General features: G+C 40.5%; 1 protein-coding gene across 2 annotated transcripts in view; it reads right to left on the bottom strand.

Annotated features, from left to right (window-relative positions):
- The window catches only part of LOC129779807 (uncharacterized protein KIAA0513), a 45,499-nt gene continuing 28,991 nt past the window's right edge, over positions 1 to 16,508 (bottom strand). Inside the window, exons 6-9 of one of the 2 annotated variants that reach the window (XM_055787516.1) lie at positions 2,519 to 2,708; positions 2,104 to 2,452; positions 1,939 to 2,033; positions 1 to 1,870 (exon numbers count right to left, since the gene is read on the bottom strand). In XM_055787516.1, the coding sequence (XP_055643491.1) occupies positions 1,800 to 1,870; positions 1,939 to 2,033; positions 2,104 to 2,452; positions 2,519 to 2,708 (705 nt within the window). In that variant the 3' untranslated portion in view covers positions 1 to 1,799. The remainder of the gene's footprint in view (positions 1,871 to 1,938; positions 2,034 to 2,103; positions 2,453 to 2,518; positions 2,709 to 16,508) is intronic. The other variant, XM_055787515.1, reaches the window with a different exon arrangement.

A 16,508-nucleotide genomic window follows, 5' to 3' on the forward strand; every position in this document is an offset into this window, starting at 1 on the left:
AAATTAAAGTTAATATTAAAAACTTTTATATCTTCATGTCGTCTATAATAAGTACTTCTAACATATTGTCCAGCTCTTCACTTGCTTATAATTCCTCAAGATCCGAATCGGATATTGAGGAACTATATGCAAATGAAGCTTCGCACTATTTCGTTGTCACTACTTCTCTCGCTTTCAGATTTACTATCACGCCGTCCGGTAGACATTTTGAGGATAAAAAAAAACACATGTCTAAGAAATAAAAAACTTTTTGGAATAAACAGGGGCCTATCCGAGTTGCGCAATTATCATAATTACACTTACAAAGCTGCTTCTTCTTTTAGCTTTTTATCTACCAATGGCAAAAAAACAAAGAAAACGAATCACGTGAAACGTCGGAGTTCATAGTTTAAGAGGATTATTTTTCAACAAAAGTGACATATGTTCTTGGTATGATATATTCACAGAATCTTCGCAATCGATTGAACAGAATATTCCATATTCTCCAATAAAATTGTAGTTATTCATCGCCATCGAATATATTGGGTTGGGGAAAAAGAAATGTCGTATATTGTCAATATATGCGAGGTAAAACTGCTACGAAGGCGGCCGAAAAAATTCGTGTAGTTTATGGACCCGATACTATAACGATTCGCACAGCACAGCTCTTTTTGAGCCGAGACTCTTGAAAAACGGTTTTTTTAACCCGGATCTTTTTTGAAGCATGGTTCATATGTTGAGAACCGTGAATCGTACGCTCGTTCTGACGAACCGGCTAAAATGAGCGACTCGTGAGCGCTCGCCCATTTCTAGTTTTATGAAATATGAAATGCTGAAACGCAATTGGTAACAAACCGATGGTTACTGAAATCAACATTGGAAATAAATCTTACCTAGAGGATTCAAATCCCACCATGGAAGCGAAAACCAGTTGAGCAATTTAGTTGGTCAAATCGATATACTGTATTTCTCTTATCTATTTCATAATTTCACTCTGGATTGGTAACAAATTTGTAAAATTTAACAATGCGTATTCTCGGTACGACTTTTCCGGTTGCGTATAAATCATCAGCTAGTATCACCGAACTTGATCCTTTCATTTCTTTGTTGTCCTTTCCCTGAACCTTGTTAGAAAATGCCTTTCACGCCCTTCGTCCGACACCCTACTATTACTCTAGTTAGTTTTTTTCAAAAGAAGCATATTAAGTGCGTATCGCAGCGGAATGGTTCCGGCGACGATTTAGTATTGCTAACATTACCAACCTCATCCCTTCTTTATTGTCTTATCATATCAAACCATCTCTCTCACTTATACTGTACGATACCTATAACAGTGCGATCACTTCGAAAACGTATAAACGTTCGGTTGAATTTTGTATGTTTCTTCATATCATATTATCTAGTTCGGAATGTGTAAAAATACTTATCGATCTATAGTTGCATCTTTGTTTCTAGTTTCGATTAACGATTGTGGCCGAATGTATGGTAGAAAACCAGCAAACCTTTAAGTTGCACTTCTGCATCAAAAAACAAAAACTTAATAATATAAACAGACACTTCTCGGCTAAAAATCACAAAATATATCACAAACTTTTTGTATCTCTGCACTACGATAATCAATTATGCTTCTTTTACTGTACATTCTCACCGTTTAATGCCGCGTTCTAATTTCTATTTGGTTGTTTTACGTGTTTGTGTAGATGTAGAAGAAAAACTTTTTTTGTTTGCTTTCTGCAGCGGTAGTTGGAAATATACAATTTGAAATACTTTTAAAAACAGCTACTTGATTGAGTGGTAACAAGTTCGTCCACCAGTTGTTCCTAGTTCTCACGCCATGGGTCCGTTTCACGATACATCCGGTCGACATTATCCTTGAGTAACTTTTGTTGCTCTGAATGTGAAACAGAGGTATTACTCGTTTATACAACCATGCAACACTAATTCAATTCCAAATCTTACCGACATTCAAGTTAGCTATTATACATTGTTTCATAAGAAAGTCGTAGCATAGTTCCCGACTGAGACCAAAGGCATGCATGTTGCACGTAAAGCTTCTGAAAGTTTGATACAAATACTCCAAGTTGCGGTCACTCATATTTCTAATCATTGACTGTGTCACCTTACCCCAACTGACCGAAACTGAGATTCTGATGATACTTCTTGTCCTCCCGCAAATCGAGAGGATCGGTTCGATCGCAAGCACTGGTAGACGAGGATCGCTCATTATGCTCGCTCTCGGGCACTCCAAGTTTATTATTGCTACTGTTAGCCTCGTCGAATTTCAGCTGTTGGTTAGATTGAGACATAATGACAGTGGGTGTGCTTTTTGTGGGTGGCACCGGCTGATGCTTCCTCTCAGTTTGCAGCGAATCGAAGAATGCTGCATTCCAAAAGCGCAGCGAATGCCAGATAGGTTGATCTCTCAGATAGGTGTACAAGTATTCACGGTACGGTTCACAACCAGGAACATCAACTGGAACGATAGAACTATTTAAAAAATGCTTTATGGCGGCATAATTTTATTCGATAGATCCCATACTGTCATGATAGAAAGTGAAGCACATGTTCATGAGCGTTTTGGCCGGAGAAAAATCTTCACTTTCGGCACACTCGAACAGGACAATCGCGAAATACTGGATCAGTGAGTAGAAAGTCGATTCATCCACTCGCTTTGATTTGGCCCTTTGTGCGTTAACCAAGCGGGAGAACCAAAGCCGACCAGTTTCCGTCTGTTGAGGAAAAACAGTGATAAATTGAACATTTGAACATTGATTGGAATGGGTGTCGAATTGAGTAAAGAATATATTTCAGAAACGATTATTTTGATTTAAAATATATCACTTCATTTTAACTCACTGACCCACGAACTACCTTTTTTCTGTCTCATTATTTTGTAAGAAATAAATTAAACTAAAGAGATGTCCATTCTGATTACTCTATGTAAAAGGATGATGTTTGAGAGTAGTTCCCGATCGACTCCTATATTTTTCTATTATATTGTAGAGTTTTTTTTAAATAAACGGGCCATTCGTAGTAGAGGATAATTTAGTTCGTCAATGAATGTTAATCAGCGAATTTTTTTATTAATACGGCCATTCCATACCTAACCGATAAAATGGTTCTCGGATTTTCGAAAAAATGTAGTTTTTCTCAAAATTTCATATCTTCTGAACTACTAAACCGATTTAGATTATCGACATATCTAATTGAAGCCAGTCAGCTAGTTTTGTTTGAAAAAAAAACATGATGCCTTCAAAATTGGACTTTGTTTTCATAGTTATTGGTTGTGTTTGTTTTTTGTTTAGTTGAGAACCATCCGCAGTGTCACTGGTTAACGTCCCAAGCACCACCAGGACTGGGCAAAGACGCTTATAGCGGCGTCAACTCGCTTAGAGGAGCTGTTACCTTTCTCGGAGATTGGCAATACCCATTGCTCATCCCTCCACGTCATAATCCCACGTCAGATCTCCCGAACCACTGCATTTCTAATCGAGAATGAACTTTGCGAAGAGGATAGGTGAATGTTTTCTGTCTCAAATAAAGTGAGGCATTAACGGAGAATAGAAGGGTGAGTTTTATCAGTGAATGAGTTTTGTTGAACGAATTTCGATACGATTTTACCCATACCTGGTTATATCATCTATACCTGTTCCTCAGAAACGCCGATGTCAACATTTAATGATGTTTCCTTCGTTGTGTCCCCGTTTCATATCCCTCCTATCCGATCTATAAACTTTTATTTAGTCGCGGCAATACATACACACACTCTTTACAGATACACGGGCCAAAGGTTGTGCAGTCCACTGATCATTCAACAAGAGCCAAAGGTTGTACCGCTCATGACAACTCTACACGAGCTGATGTTTGCGCCAGCTAGTGACCATTCTATCCTGGATTCCTCGAGTCGAGAAGACGCACTACGCTAGATATGGGGTACAGACTAGGGGGCGTTGCTGATTAATGGTCAGCTGCATCCCAATAGGAAGTATCCCGTGTCGGGCACAGGTACAGAGCATTGGAGACAGCAACATCACAATTACGAAAACACTTGCAATACTAACCTCGAGCCAACCGCGAGTAATCGGTTACATATTACTAACATAGTTATAAGGCAAACATTGTCGAAATATTGAACTCCCGGCCCCGTCAGGTTGACGCCATATGAGCCTTAATAAAAATATATATTTTGGATAAAAAAAATTATAGGAGGTTGTGTCCAAGATACGACCGCATTGTTGACGTAGAACTACGCTGTTATTTTATATAAGTCGCTTGTTTATACCTTCGGATATTATTCTATAATGCTGTGAAATTTTAGAAACAACTGCTTAGTAGAATAATCTCTGAAATGATTTTTTCATTGTAGAATCAGTTGACGATAATTGATTGATGATTCATTCTTGCCCTCGTAAAACAATCGTATGTCGCAATTTATTTCATGTCAATGCATTGAAAATTTACCTCGAAGGCTATTCCGGTGGCCTTTTTCGAAGTTGACATAGACTCGGCTACAGTCGATTATATACATGTTGCACCAGCACCATTATTCTATATCTCATAACTACATCAATATATCTTTGGCACCGCATGTAAACAACAACAATGACAACACTTGCAAGTATCAAATATCATGCTACATGTTATTTAGTATTGCCTCAAAGGAATCGCACCTCTAGATATCATTCGTACAAACTAAGCGTAAACCAAGCGCCGAACAAGCGTTCACCATAGCATGCATACAGAGCCATACATTGGTGGCTTGGAACTACTAGCAATATAAACATTTCTCATCATTTTGCGCTATTCTCAAAAGAAACGCTTCTGTTAATATTACTGGCCTCGAAAAGAGTTGCATTACTTTCTCATGCTCGAGAGAAGCGCAGCTGTCACCCTTAGTGGAGGAAGTTTTGCTACTGATAAGCGAAACCTTATCACAAACAAAATTCCAGAACATTTACTTTCTTGATGACTAAACACTTTAACAATAACTTTTGAGGTTGCTATTAACAAAAAGAGTAGCAATGCTTCATTATGATCAATATTAGCGCAAATGCAGTCCTAGTTGAAGGCAGTTTTGCGACTGGCACGCGAACCCAAATAACTTATAACATTCTAGTAAGACATTCAAGATGCTTGGTATTCCCAAATAATTTTTTGGTGCACAACCTTAACGTCTGCTTCGCCATAACGTCAGTTTAATGCATTGATGCATTATCAAAGGCACCAACGAAGCCCTTATGAAGACGGAAAATAAACAATGTTAACTGCTTGGAAAAAGACTGAATTATGCCACACAGCTTGTACTCTGCTGTAACATCGATGCGAATTCGCTGATGAGTTTGTGAAGAGCGACCGCCTTCACCACCAGCGGGGGGAGCTTGATTTTGGTTGCTGCCTGGGCGTTTACATTTTCGACCGACGCGCCGAAATCGCCTACTTCGCTGTTGTTCGGTGCGGTGTCACATTTGCGACGGCTCGGTTCAGTGCGAGCGCTTTTCACTGCACCAACCCCGCGTGCATCATTAGATGACGCTTACCTCGAAATTTTATTGCCCCTGGCAATGCGTTCGTTTTTTGCAGGGCTTGAGCCTGCCTTCCTCTTCTTCTTGCTCATCGCACACTACGCGAAGCGTCCAATTTATGACGCGGAAAAAAGAAAACACGATACGAATAACGCGAAAAACGATCCGAAAAATCAAACGACGATTTCCAAGTTGGATTACCACTGGTGGGGTCCAATCTTAGATCGAAGCGCAGCGAAAGCAAAGTGAACTGGATTACTCAACAGTCCGATGCCGAATGAAAGTTTGCCTCAGCGAGATCCACTGTTTATACTCTAGGCAAGTATTCCCCTTCATTCTTCTTCTTTTCCTTTGTTCACGGAAACTTTAAATCCTACGATTTCTCCTCCGTTCGTCGTCGATAAGTTGCTCGTTATTGATATTCGGGAAAGCACTCAAATGGACAGAACAAATGTTCCCATACAAAACAACACTTAAACACTTAAAGTTTTCATGAATTTTAACCATTTACTGACCAGGGGATTCTATTGTATGGCATATTAAACAAAATCTTTAGTATGTAAATCGCCAAAATCCGTTCGCGGCAAAAATAGTTATTAACGTTAACTTTATTTCATAAAAACGTGACCTGTTTTCTGATTTGACACCCTTAATGAAAGACGTAGTTCTACGTCAAAAAAAAAGTGTGGTGACCAATCAAAACACGAAAGTACATACTTTTGGCATTGATGGGCATTTAACACACATCAGTATCATCAACGTGCATAGCCCTCCCCTCGGAAGCCTCGATGATGACAAAGTCCAATACGCGCAGCTGCAACGCGACTTTAACTATGCTCAAAACATGAAGACCATCAAGACCATCGTCAGAAATTTCAATGCTCAAATTAGTAAAGAGGAGGAGCTGAAGCCGGTAATGGGTATGTAAAGCGCACACCAATTGACTAATGAAAACGGTCTAAGACTCATTGATTTCTACCAACACAAATTCCTCCACCGTGTCCACCTCCAGGCGTGTCGCCTGTGCACTCTGTCCAACTTCGATAAGACCAGATGATCTTGCTGCGTTGTGTCTTTGTAAACAAACTGCGCTTCAATTTATATTTTAGTGTATTGGTATTATATTCTAGTGTTGGTATTGGTATTAGTAAAGGACAAATCGATGTATTTCACCAAGAAAATGTTGGTACCAGAGAAATTACTCGTCGGATTGGAGGATACCATTCAGTAGTGCTCAATTATTTAGCGAATTCTCAAGGATACGGTAAGAAGAAGAAAGCTCCACGTAAATCGAAGCTCTCTAACCGGGCTGAACGAGAAATAGTTAGAACAGCTACGAATACCTCAAAATCACTTATGCAAAAAAATCAATCTTTGAATTTAAATGTTCCCCGGGAGACAATTCGTCAAGTTTTGGTAAAAAGTCGTTACATCAAGAAAGCTAAAAAGGTAAAAGCTCCTAATCTTACACATCGAAAGACGGCAGTTTTTTGCTTTTAACTTTGCTAGGTTATCTTCAGTGACGAAAAAATGTTCAATTGGAATGGTCCTGGTAGTTTCAACGGGTACTGGCGTGATTTATGGAAAGATGAACAGCATTTTCCAACCACGAGCTTTGTTGAAGGTTCGTGCATGGATTTGACGGGATTCTGTGCAACCAGAAAACTCAAGATTGCTTTCACATCCTTCAAAATAAATAGCAAGGATTACACACATGGTCTGGAATCCTCTCTCCTACCGTTTTTGCGAAGATATCGTCGCAAAAAATTCACATTCCAGCAAAACAATGCCGCTTTTCATACCAGCAAGTAAACTAAACAATGGATTAAGGACCAAAAACATGACTTATTGGACTGGTCGACTCGCTTTCCAGACTTGAGACTTGAAAATCTTTGGGGGATCCTAGTACGCAGAATCTACGCTGTGGGTAAGCAGTACACCTCGGTTGATGAACACAAGGCCGCAGTTTCGGTGACATGGGAAAATATGGAGAAATCCAGGTAAATAGGTAAATAACCGAAATGTCAAGGTCACCACTTATTGACATGTAAATCTGTCGATTGTTCTGATTTTTTATTGATAATACTTATGAATTTTGAAATGTTCTTACAAAAACTAGACAGCTGAAATTATCATATTTAAGCCAAATAAATAAACAAACGACTCTGTTGAACGAAATTGACGTCAAATATACTTTATTCTAGGCAATCAACAATGTGGGAAATTATCTTGTTGAAATTCTAACTGTGTTACAATGAAATATATCAAAGGTGGTCTCATACAGGGTATTTCAGATTAAACGCTCACGCAACAAAAGTAATTAAAGGTTTGCTGCCTCGATATTTGTGTGATCGAGTTGAAAGAGGAAGTGACTTCCATAGTTATAACACTAGAAACGCGAATGAATTAAAAACTTCAAAGTTGTACTTCAAAGGAATAAATGGGTTCGACTCAATGCCAAGACATATTAAATGCGCAACAACACTTACAGAATTTAAGAGGCACTGTATTTCACATGTAAAAGCTGTGTTTTCTTAACAACCGAACGAGTTTTCGTTTATTTTTATGACGAAGATCTTTATTGACGAGATTTTATACGAACGGATAATTTAATGTGGACAATTTTTTTGCAGTTTGTTTTCAATATTTTCAATGAATCTGACGATTTAATTTTTTTTTTGAACGGATTATATTATGTAGATTATTTAATTTTTTTGAATTATCTTTTTTTTTTTTTTTTTTTTTTAATTTGTATTGATCTCTATTATGTCTGTCATGATCTTGGTTCTTATAGTTGTGTTAGTTTGAAAAAAAATAAAAGTAGTCTACAAAAGTTTGACCTTCACGCGCGAGACACATATATAAAGGATATTAAATTGAAAGTTTTTTAAGTGCCGGTCTAGAAATTTTTCGTAAAGGAAATTTTCTCGATTTCTCTGAATGAGGGTATTCATAGTCAATCCAAAACAAGGCTGGCGGTTGGACTTGTGCTCTGGTGGACCACTTGGCTGCAAGGGCCTCGTCGGGACCGTATCGGCTCTGTGGCGGACATGACTGAGTATTGGCTTGTTTTTTGACATTGCAATTTTTTGAACTTATATCTGTAAATAAAATCAGTTCGTTTTTCGTGTTTGCTAAACTGATTTCAATGTTGAGAAAAATAAATTAATTATCTTTTAGATAACTAGTCTTGTTCAAACCTCTGTAGGGGAAGGAGGCGGGACCATCATCATCATCATTATCAACAAATTTTAATAATTTCTACAAAAGTGAACCGATTTTTATTTTTAAAAAACGAAAATAAAGCTTATTTTAGGACATTTTCGATTTGACCTCCCCTTTTTCGATAACGCGTTTTAAACGGTGAACAAAACTCTTCATGCACTGCTCTGACATTACGACTTCGATGCTGTTGAAAATCCGAGATATTTCTTCTTAAGGATCCTCCAAATTTTGTGGCTTATTAACCCTTTGCGATCGAGACGGCGCCAGTGGTTGTATGGTTAGCGTAACAGCCTCACAATCCGATCGGCCTGGGTTCAATCCCAGCTGGCGTCGTTGGGATTTTCTGAGGCGAAAAATCTCTGGTTACGTCTTCCTTCGGAGCGGAAGTAAAAGAAGTTGGCCCGGCTCATGAGTTGTTGAGTCTGATAGGTAGGAACAGGTGGAGTCGCCTCCCTGATGTCGGTGATTGGCACTAAAGTGGCGGAAATAGGCCGACGAAAAATAAGCGAAGATAAAAAAAAATAAAAAACCCTTTGCGATCGTATTAAATTTTTATATGGGTGTCATACTGGTCGGAATTAATTTCCCTTGAAAGAGCATGCTTCATGTGAGTTTATGAAAGATAAGTAAGATATGTTCATTTCATGTAAAATTTAGATATGTATTTACTGAACCACGTGTTTTAATGTGTTTTATATACACAATATATTTTATAAATCACTTTCGTTTATATGACACGAGAATCACCTACAAGTCTTTCCACAAATTTTCTTACTAATTTTCGTACTCCTCCCACATTCATATAGTAACTTATAATAAAATTTGATTTGCTAACGTAAACGGTACTGCCTCGTTTCATTCTTTTTACAATAGTTGTTTTGTCCGATGTATCGTAGCTATTCAGCATATTTTCACGCTAATAATCTTTTATTTATATTGATCTCATCAGTAAAAACATGTTACTTTAATATTGAGGAAATACATTTGAAATAGAAAAGGTAATTTTGTTTTATAATTTTTACTTTCTGAGTGTTTATTCAACCCAATTCAATTTCAATTGGACTAACAACTAATACTATATGTAGATCATATAGGAAATCACTTTTTTCTAATATTTCTTCACTTTTTCAATTTTTCTCGCCGTATAAACTTTCCTTGGGTGAAAATGAACACAACAAAACAGACAGCTTGATCCAAAAGACCTGTTCTCGAGCGGGAACACACCTTGGTTTTTATTTAGGAAAATTGAAATTCATATATCAAGTCATTTTTAACACAATGCTACCATATACAATTTTATACATACAGTTGTGTTAAATTTTTCACAATACACGATCGGTCATTGATATGAAATTTCACGAAGCAACCAACATTAAATTTTGTTCCATCTCAATAAATTAAATAAAATAAAATTCCTTATTGTAACATTCACAGTACATAGGACAGTACACACATATAATTTATATTTGTAACACCCACAGTACACATTTTACACAGCCCTATTACCATGCACAACTAGGATAACTTAACGAAAATATCACAGTTGATCACAACAAAACACAACACATTAAAATCGCCATTACACAAGAATTAAAAACAATTGTAACAATGAACTCACACTACGAATTTATACAATTTAAAACAATGAACTGTACATAGAGAAGAATAGATGAAAGGTTGCAGGTTTTTTCAACTGGGGAACCCAGTTTTTCCTGCCATTATCGGAATAAAGTTCTCAGAAAACGGACGTGCTGTTATTCACTCTCGACAAAATCATCCTTGGACAGATTCTACCATTGGGACCCGATCACGGGACACGGACAACGCTACTACGAGCGTACATGATCCGGTTCGAAGGACCAACATGATTTTCATAATTCTCCGATTTCGAATGAAACGGATAGTCGTGACAGCCGATATGACGAAGATGTACCGACAAATTTGGGTACACGAAAAGGATCAAATGCTACAGAGAATTCTCTGGCGTGATTCACCTTCTGAACCATTGCGTACGTACCAACTGACCACAATTACTTATGGTACAACATCAGCTCCGTATTTGGCGACCCGTTGTTTACAAAAATTAGCGGATGACGAAGCAGATAATTTTCCTGCAGCGGTACCTGTAGTTAAAAAGGGCTTTTACGTAGATGACTTGATGTACGGCTTTGACTCACTGGAAGAAGCAGAAACTGCAGTAAAAGAAACATCTCAGATGCTTGAAGCTGCCGGATTTTCTTTGCGAAAATGGGCATCGAATCGCATTGAAAATCTGGAACTGTTCCCGTCAGATCAGCATAAACAATCTCCGATATTGGAACTCGATCACACTGCTCCAATCAAAACGCTCGGCGTACTGTGGAAACCCATATCCGATGAATTACATTTTAGGATTCCAGAAGGTCCTGATAAGCTCGTTTCGACAAAACGCAATATTCTCTCATACGTATGCAGTATGTTCGACCCACTCGGATTGGTTGGACCGGTGATATGTAGTGCCAAATTACTCATACAGACACTCTGGGAAGGAAAATTTGGGTGTGATGAGACTCTCCCTCCCGACATTCATAATTGGTGGATGGAATTTATTCAACAAATGGTTAATTTGAAGGATCTATCGATCCCGCGCTTCGTAGCAACAGATATTCCTTGCTCCATCCAACTACATGGTTTTGCCGACGCATCTCAACGTGCTTATGGTGCCTGCGTGTACATCCGATCAGTATTTTCTACTGGAGTAGTTGCTTCTCGTTTAATTGCATCCAAATCTCGAGTTGCACCTACTGAAAGACGTCGACCTACGCTTGCTCGATTAGAGCTGTGTGCAGTATTGCTTCTTGCTAATCTACAGAACATGATCGTAGAAAGTTTAAACCTCAATTGTGAATATTACATGTGGTCTGACTCTACGATAGCGCTTCGTTGGATTGCTGTTCAACCGTCGTCCTGGAATGTTTTCGTTGCAAATCGAGTTGCGCAAATTCAACAATTAACACAATTCGCAACATGGCTTCATGTACCCACCTTAGATAATCCCGCAGATCATATTTCACGCGGTCTTACACCGCTATCCATAATCAATAATTCCTTATGGTGGAATGGACCAACATGGCTGCTTGACCCTCCGCATAAATGGCCGCGTACATGGAGAGAATATAAGTTGCCAGAATCCGATCTGGAACGGCGAAAGTCAGCTGCAATTTCAGCAGTGTGTACATCTTCAAATGACTCCTGGTTACAAGAACTACTCGAAAAATACAACTCTTTGTATGGCGGCTTGCAAATAATTATTGTCATCGTTTCATCGCCAACTGCAAGTTGACGAAAAATAATTCACCTCGCATCACAGGATTCCTTTCTGCTTCTGAAATTCGATCTGCTGCACACCTCCTAATACGAACAATTCAGGTTGAGCATTTTAGCGATGACTACAAAAAACTACTAAAAAATATGCCAATCGATAGGAAATCTCCTCTTCGTTTCCTAAAGCCAATTTTGTCAAATGATGAACAACTCATTCGTGTTGGTGGCCGGATAAAGAATGCTCCAATTCCATTTGATCGCAAGCATCCAATATTACTGCCGAAAAATAGTTACTTTACCGACCTGCTGTTTCAAGAGTATCACAACGCGGCATGACACGCTGGACCTTCGCAGCTTCTCGCAACAATTCGACAACGATACTGGCCAATAGATGGCCGCAACAAAGCACGTCTAACATTACATAAATGCATCATCTGTTTCCGAAACAACCCAACGTTTGCGCAACCGATCTTCCTGCAGTTCGAGTTACGCCTTCTCGTCCTTTTATCAACACTGGTATAGATTTTCTAGGACCAATCTATATCAAGCCTCCTCGTAAACAGGAACCTATTAAAGCCTATATTTGCGTGTTCGTTTGTATGGTGATAAAGGCAGCTCACTTGGAACTGGTGATGAACCTCACAACCGAATCTTTCATCGCAGCATTGAGACGATTCTGTGCAAGACGTGGTTATCCATTGCACATCTATTGTGACAATGCCACCAATTTCGTTGGGGCAAATAGAGAACTCCACGAGTTAAATAAACTTTTCCACTCACAACAACATAAGAAAAGGGTAGCTGATGAATCAACAAGGCTCGGTATCACCTTTCACTTTATTCCTCCTCGTTCTCCATCATTTGGCGGACTCTGGGAAGCCTGTGTAAAATCGACGAAACATATACTCAGTCGAGTTACAATTGACACACTGCTCACACAAGAGGAAATGGCCACAACAATAACACAAATTGAGGCCTGCCTCAACTCACGACCTTTGACACCCCTCTCCAATGATCCTTCCGACCTCGAAGCCCTCACACCTGGTCACTTCCTTATTGGTGCTCCACTCCAAGCACTTCCCGAACCAGATCTATGCCACCTCTCAACAAATCGTCTGTCGCGTTGGCAACAAATGCAACACACCCTCCAATCTTTCTGGTCCCGTTGGCAGAAAGAATATCTTCCTACACTTCAGAAGCTCTAGAAATGGCCTGGCCCAAACCCAAATCTTTCCGTCGGAGATATGGTTTTACTACAGGAAGACAATCAACCTCCTACCAAATGGCCAATAGCTCGAGTGGTCAAAACTATAGCTGGAGACGATCAGTGTGTTCGAGTTGCTGATGTAATGATGGGTGATAACAAAATTTACCGCCGCACGATCCGCAAGATGTGCCCGCTTCCACACTGCGATGATCCAAATTCCCCAAACAGTACAGAACTAGAGCGCTAGCCTCCCGCTCCTCAGCGTACTCCGCACATCGTCCTCGCTATTGTTTCTCCCATTGCTCTCGATTTCGGTGAACGGCTGGTAACCCAGGCGGCAGTCGCAACGGTGGGAACGCGCGGTTCATTCCATACGATGATGGTAATCGGCTGGTAACCCTGGCGGCAGTCGCAACGATGGGTACGCGCGGTTGTTTTCGTAAATATGAAAACTCAACAATTATTTCAGGATGACAACGTGTTGAAATAATCATTTCAAGGGGGCCGGCATGTTCCATCTCAATAAATTAAATTAAATAAAACTCCTTATTCATTCGTCTTCGTGAAGTCGAGGCCGCCGGGTGTATTTTCTCCCGTCTGGTGATACCGTTATCTTGTGATACTGTTGTGATACCGTTACTTTCGCTGCTGGTGAAATAATTGTTTCACCCAAACGGGATTTTTGGACAGCAATAGTGTGAAGCAAACAAAGCGGAAGGAAGAAGACCTGCATCGCGGGCGCTGTGTGCTGGCGTGTTTATCGCCATATCATCGTCATCGAAATCATCATCGCACTGTGGAGCCATACACCGTTGCAGCTGTGCTGTACGATCGACACGCGGTTCGCTGGGAACCGTTCTAATTCAACCGCACAGGTGTGCGATATAAGTATATTTTTTATTAGATTAAGGTTTTTAGTTTAAGAAATAATCAGAAAAAAAGATTGAGAAATCACTGAAAAACTGTACATCTGCCACTTTATATGGCAGAATGCGGAGAACCCGTTGACATGGAGATTGAATCCACTGTCTATCCCTCCACATCTACGGGAGGTGGGAAGTCGCTTAAACGCGTTCCCCCTTCAGAAGAAGTCTTTTCGGGGGAGGAATTAACCCACCTAAACAAGCCCCCCTCAAGAAAATTTGCAAACCTCTCCTCTTCACCCCCTCAGTCTCCTACCGTTCCTCCTCTCGCTCCCGTTCTCGCTCTCATTCTCGCTCCCACTCCCGTTCTCGCTCCCCCTCACGCTCCCGCTCCCACTGAACTCCCGATCACGCCACCCAACCCTGCTGTTTCCGCTTCCGCTCAACAATCGACCCCACTTTCCTCTCCTGTTGTGTCACCACCCCGTGTCAAGGTTTATCCAGAAAATGCAACTGGAACTGGCCCATGGGTTGTTTTCTTCCGACCTAAACCTAAAGGAAAATCTCTGAATGTCATTCAGATCATGAAAGATTTGACAAAAAATTATTCCTCCGTGGTCGAAATTTCCAAGGTTCGCCCGAACAAACTGCGTGTTGTCGTGGCTGATCGGAAGCAAGCTAACGAGATTGTTGTCGACAAGCGGTTCATTTTAGAATATCGCGCATACGTGCCCTGCCATAACGTAGAAATTGCGGGAGCGATTACAGAAACGGGTCTGACGTGTGAATTTATTAAAAAAGGAAATGGAAAGTTCAAGAAGCTCCCCTCGATGGAAGTCGAGATCTTGGACTGTCGCCAATTAGGCAAAGTCTCCCAGGAAGGGGGAGAAACTAAATTCACGCCGTCCGACTCGTTTCGAGTAACTTTTGCTGGTTCCGCTCTCCCTGACTACGTTATGGTGGACAAATTGAGACTGCCGGTGCGACTCTTTGTGCCAAAGCCCATGACTTGCAACAAATGCAAGTCAGTTGGTCACACTTCAGATTATTGTGCCAACAAGGAGCGCTGTGCAACTTGCGGAGAGCAACATGTGGGGGAATCCTGCAGTGCGACTGAGCATAAATGTCCATATTGCGGGGGAACTCCACACGCGCTCTCAGCTTGTGAAACTTATAAGAGTCGCTGGGAGAAACAGAAGCGCTCTTTAAAGGAACGCTCGAAGCGCACATTCGCGGAAATTTTAAAGGGCGCTTCTCCACTGACTCAACAACAACAACCAATCTCAACACACAATACTTTTTCCTCGTTGCCAGTTGATGAAATGGAAGCGGACACAGCTAGCGGGGACACACCGTTTATTTCCAAAGGGAATCCCCGGCGCAAGAATGTGACCACTCCCAAAGTTCAAGAACAAGTCCCCCCGGTGATACCCCCTGTTAGCTTGCCTAAAAAATCGAGTGCCGCGGACAAGCAAAATCAGGTTCCTCCTGGCTTCCGTGGGAATAGTTCACCTTCGAACGACCCAGCACTCGAGGGAACATCAAAAACCCCAACTGTCCCTATTTTTTCGTCCAGTTCAACTTCCCAATCGGGATTTATAAAGTTGTCTGACCTTCTGGATCAAATCTTCAAGTGTTTTAATGTTTCCGACTCCATCAGAACCATTGTCATCTCAATGCTTCCAGTATTAAAGACAATTTTGCAACAATTGATGCAAACATGGCCCCTCCTTGCAATGATTATCTCTCTTGATGTCTAATTTAAATAGAGAGGTCGGAGATATCACTGTTTTACAGTGGAATTGTCGTAGTCTCATCCCTAAATTGGATACATTCAAATTTTTAATTCATAAATTCAATTGTGATGTTTTTGCTCTGTCCGAAACTTGGCTTTCTTCGCGAGATGATCTCTCTTTCCATGATTTCAATATTATACGCTTGGACCGTGATGACAGATACGGAGGGGTGCTATTGGGGATCAATAAGTGCCACTCATTTTTTCGAATTGACCTTCCACCTATTGGAGGGATTGAAGCTGTTGCTTGTCATGCAAACATCAGAGGAAAAGACCTCTGTATTGTCAGCTTGTATTGGCCTCCGAGAGCTGCGGTTAGCCGCAAGCAACTTGTTGACATGTGCTCACTTCTTCCTGAGCCACGATTAATCTTGGGAGACTTCAACTCTCACGGAACTGCCTGGGGGGAACAGTACGACGACTATCGTTCATCGTTGATATATGACCTTTGTAACAGCTTCAATATGACCGTTTTGAATACTGGGGAAACAACACGTGTACCTAAACCTCCTGCTAACCCAAGTGCTCTTGACCTCTCGCTTTGCTCGAATTCACTATCGTTAGATTGCAAGTGGAATGTAATCCAGGACCCCAACGGTAGTGATCACTTGCCA

Source organism: Toxorhynchites rutilus, chromosome 3 (genome assembly GCF_029784135.1).
Source record: "Toxorhynchites rutilus septentrionalis strain SRP chromosome 3, ASM2978413v1, whole genome shotgun sequence".
In the NCBI taxonomy this organism is placed as follows: Eukaryota; Metazoa; Arthropoda; class Insecta; order Diptera; family Culicidae; genus Toxorhynchites; species Toxorhynchites rutilus.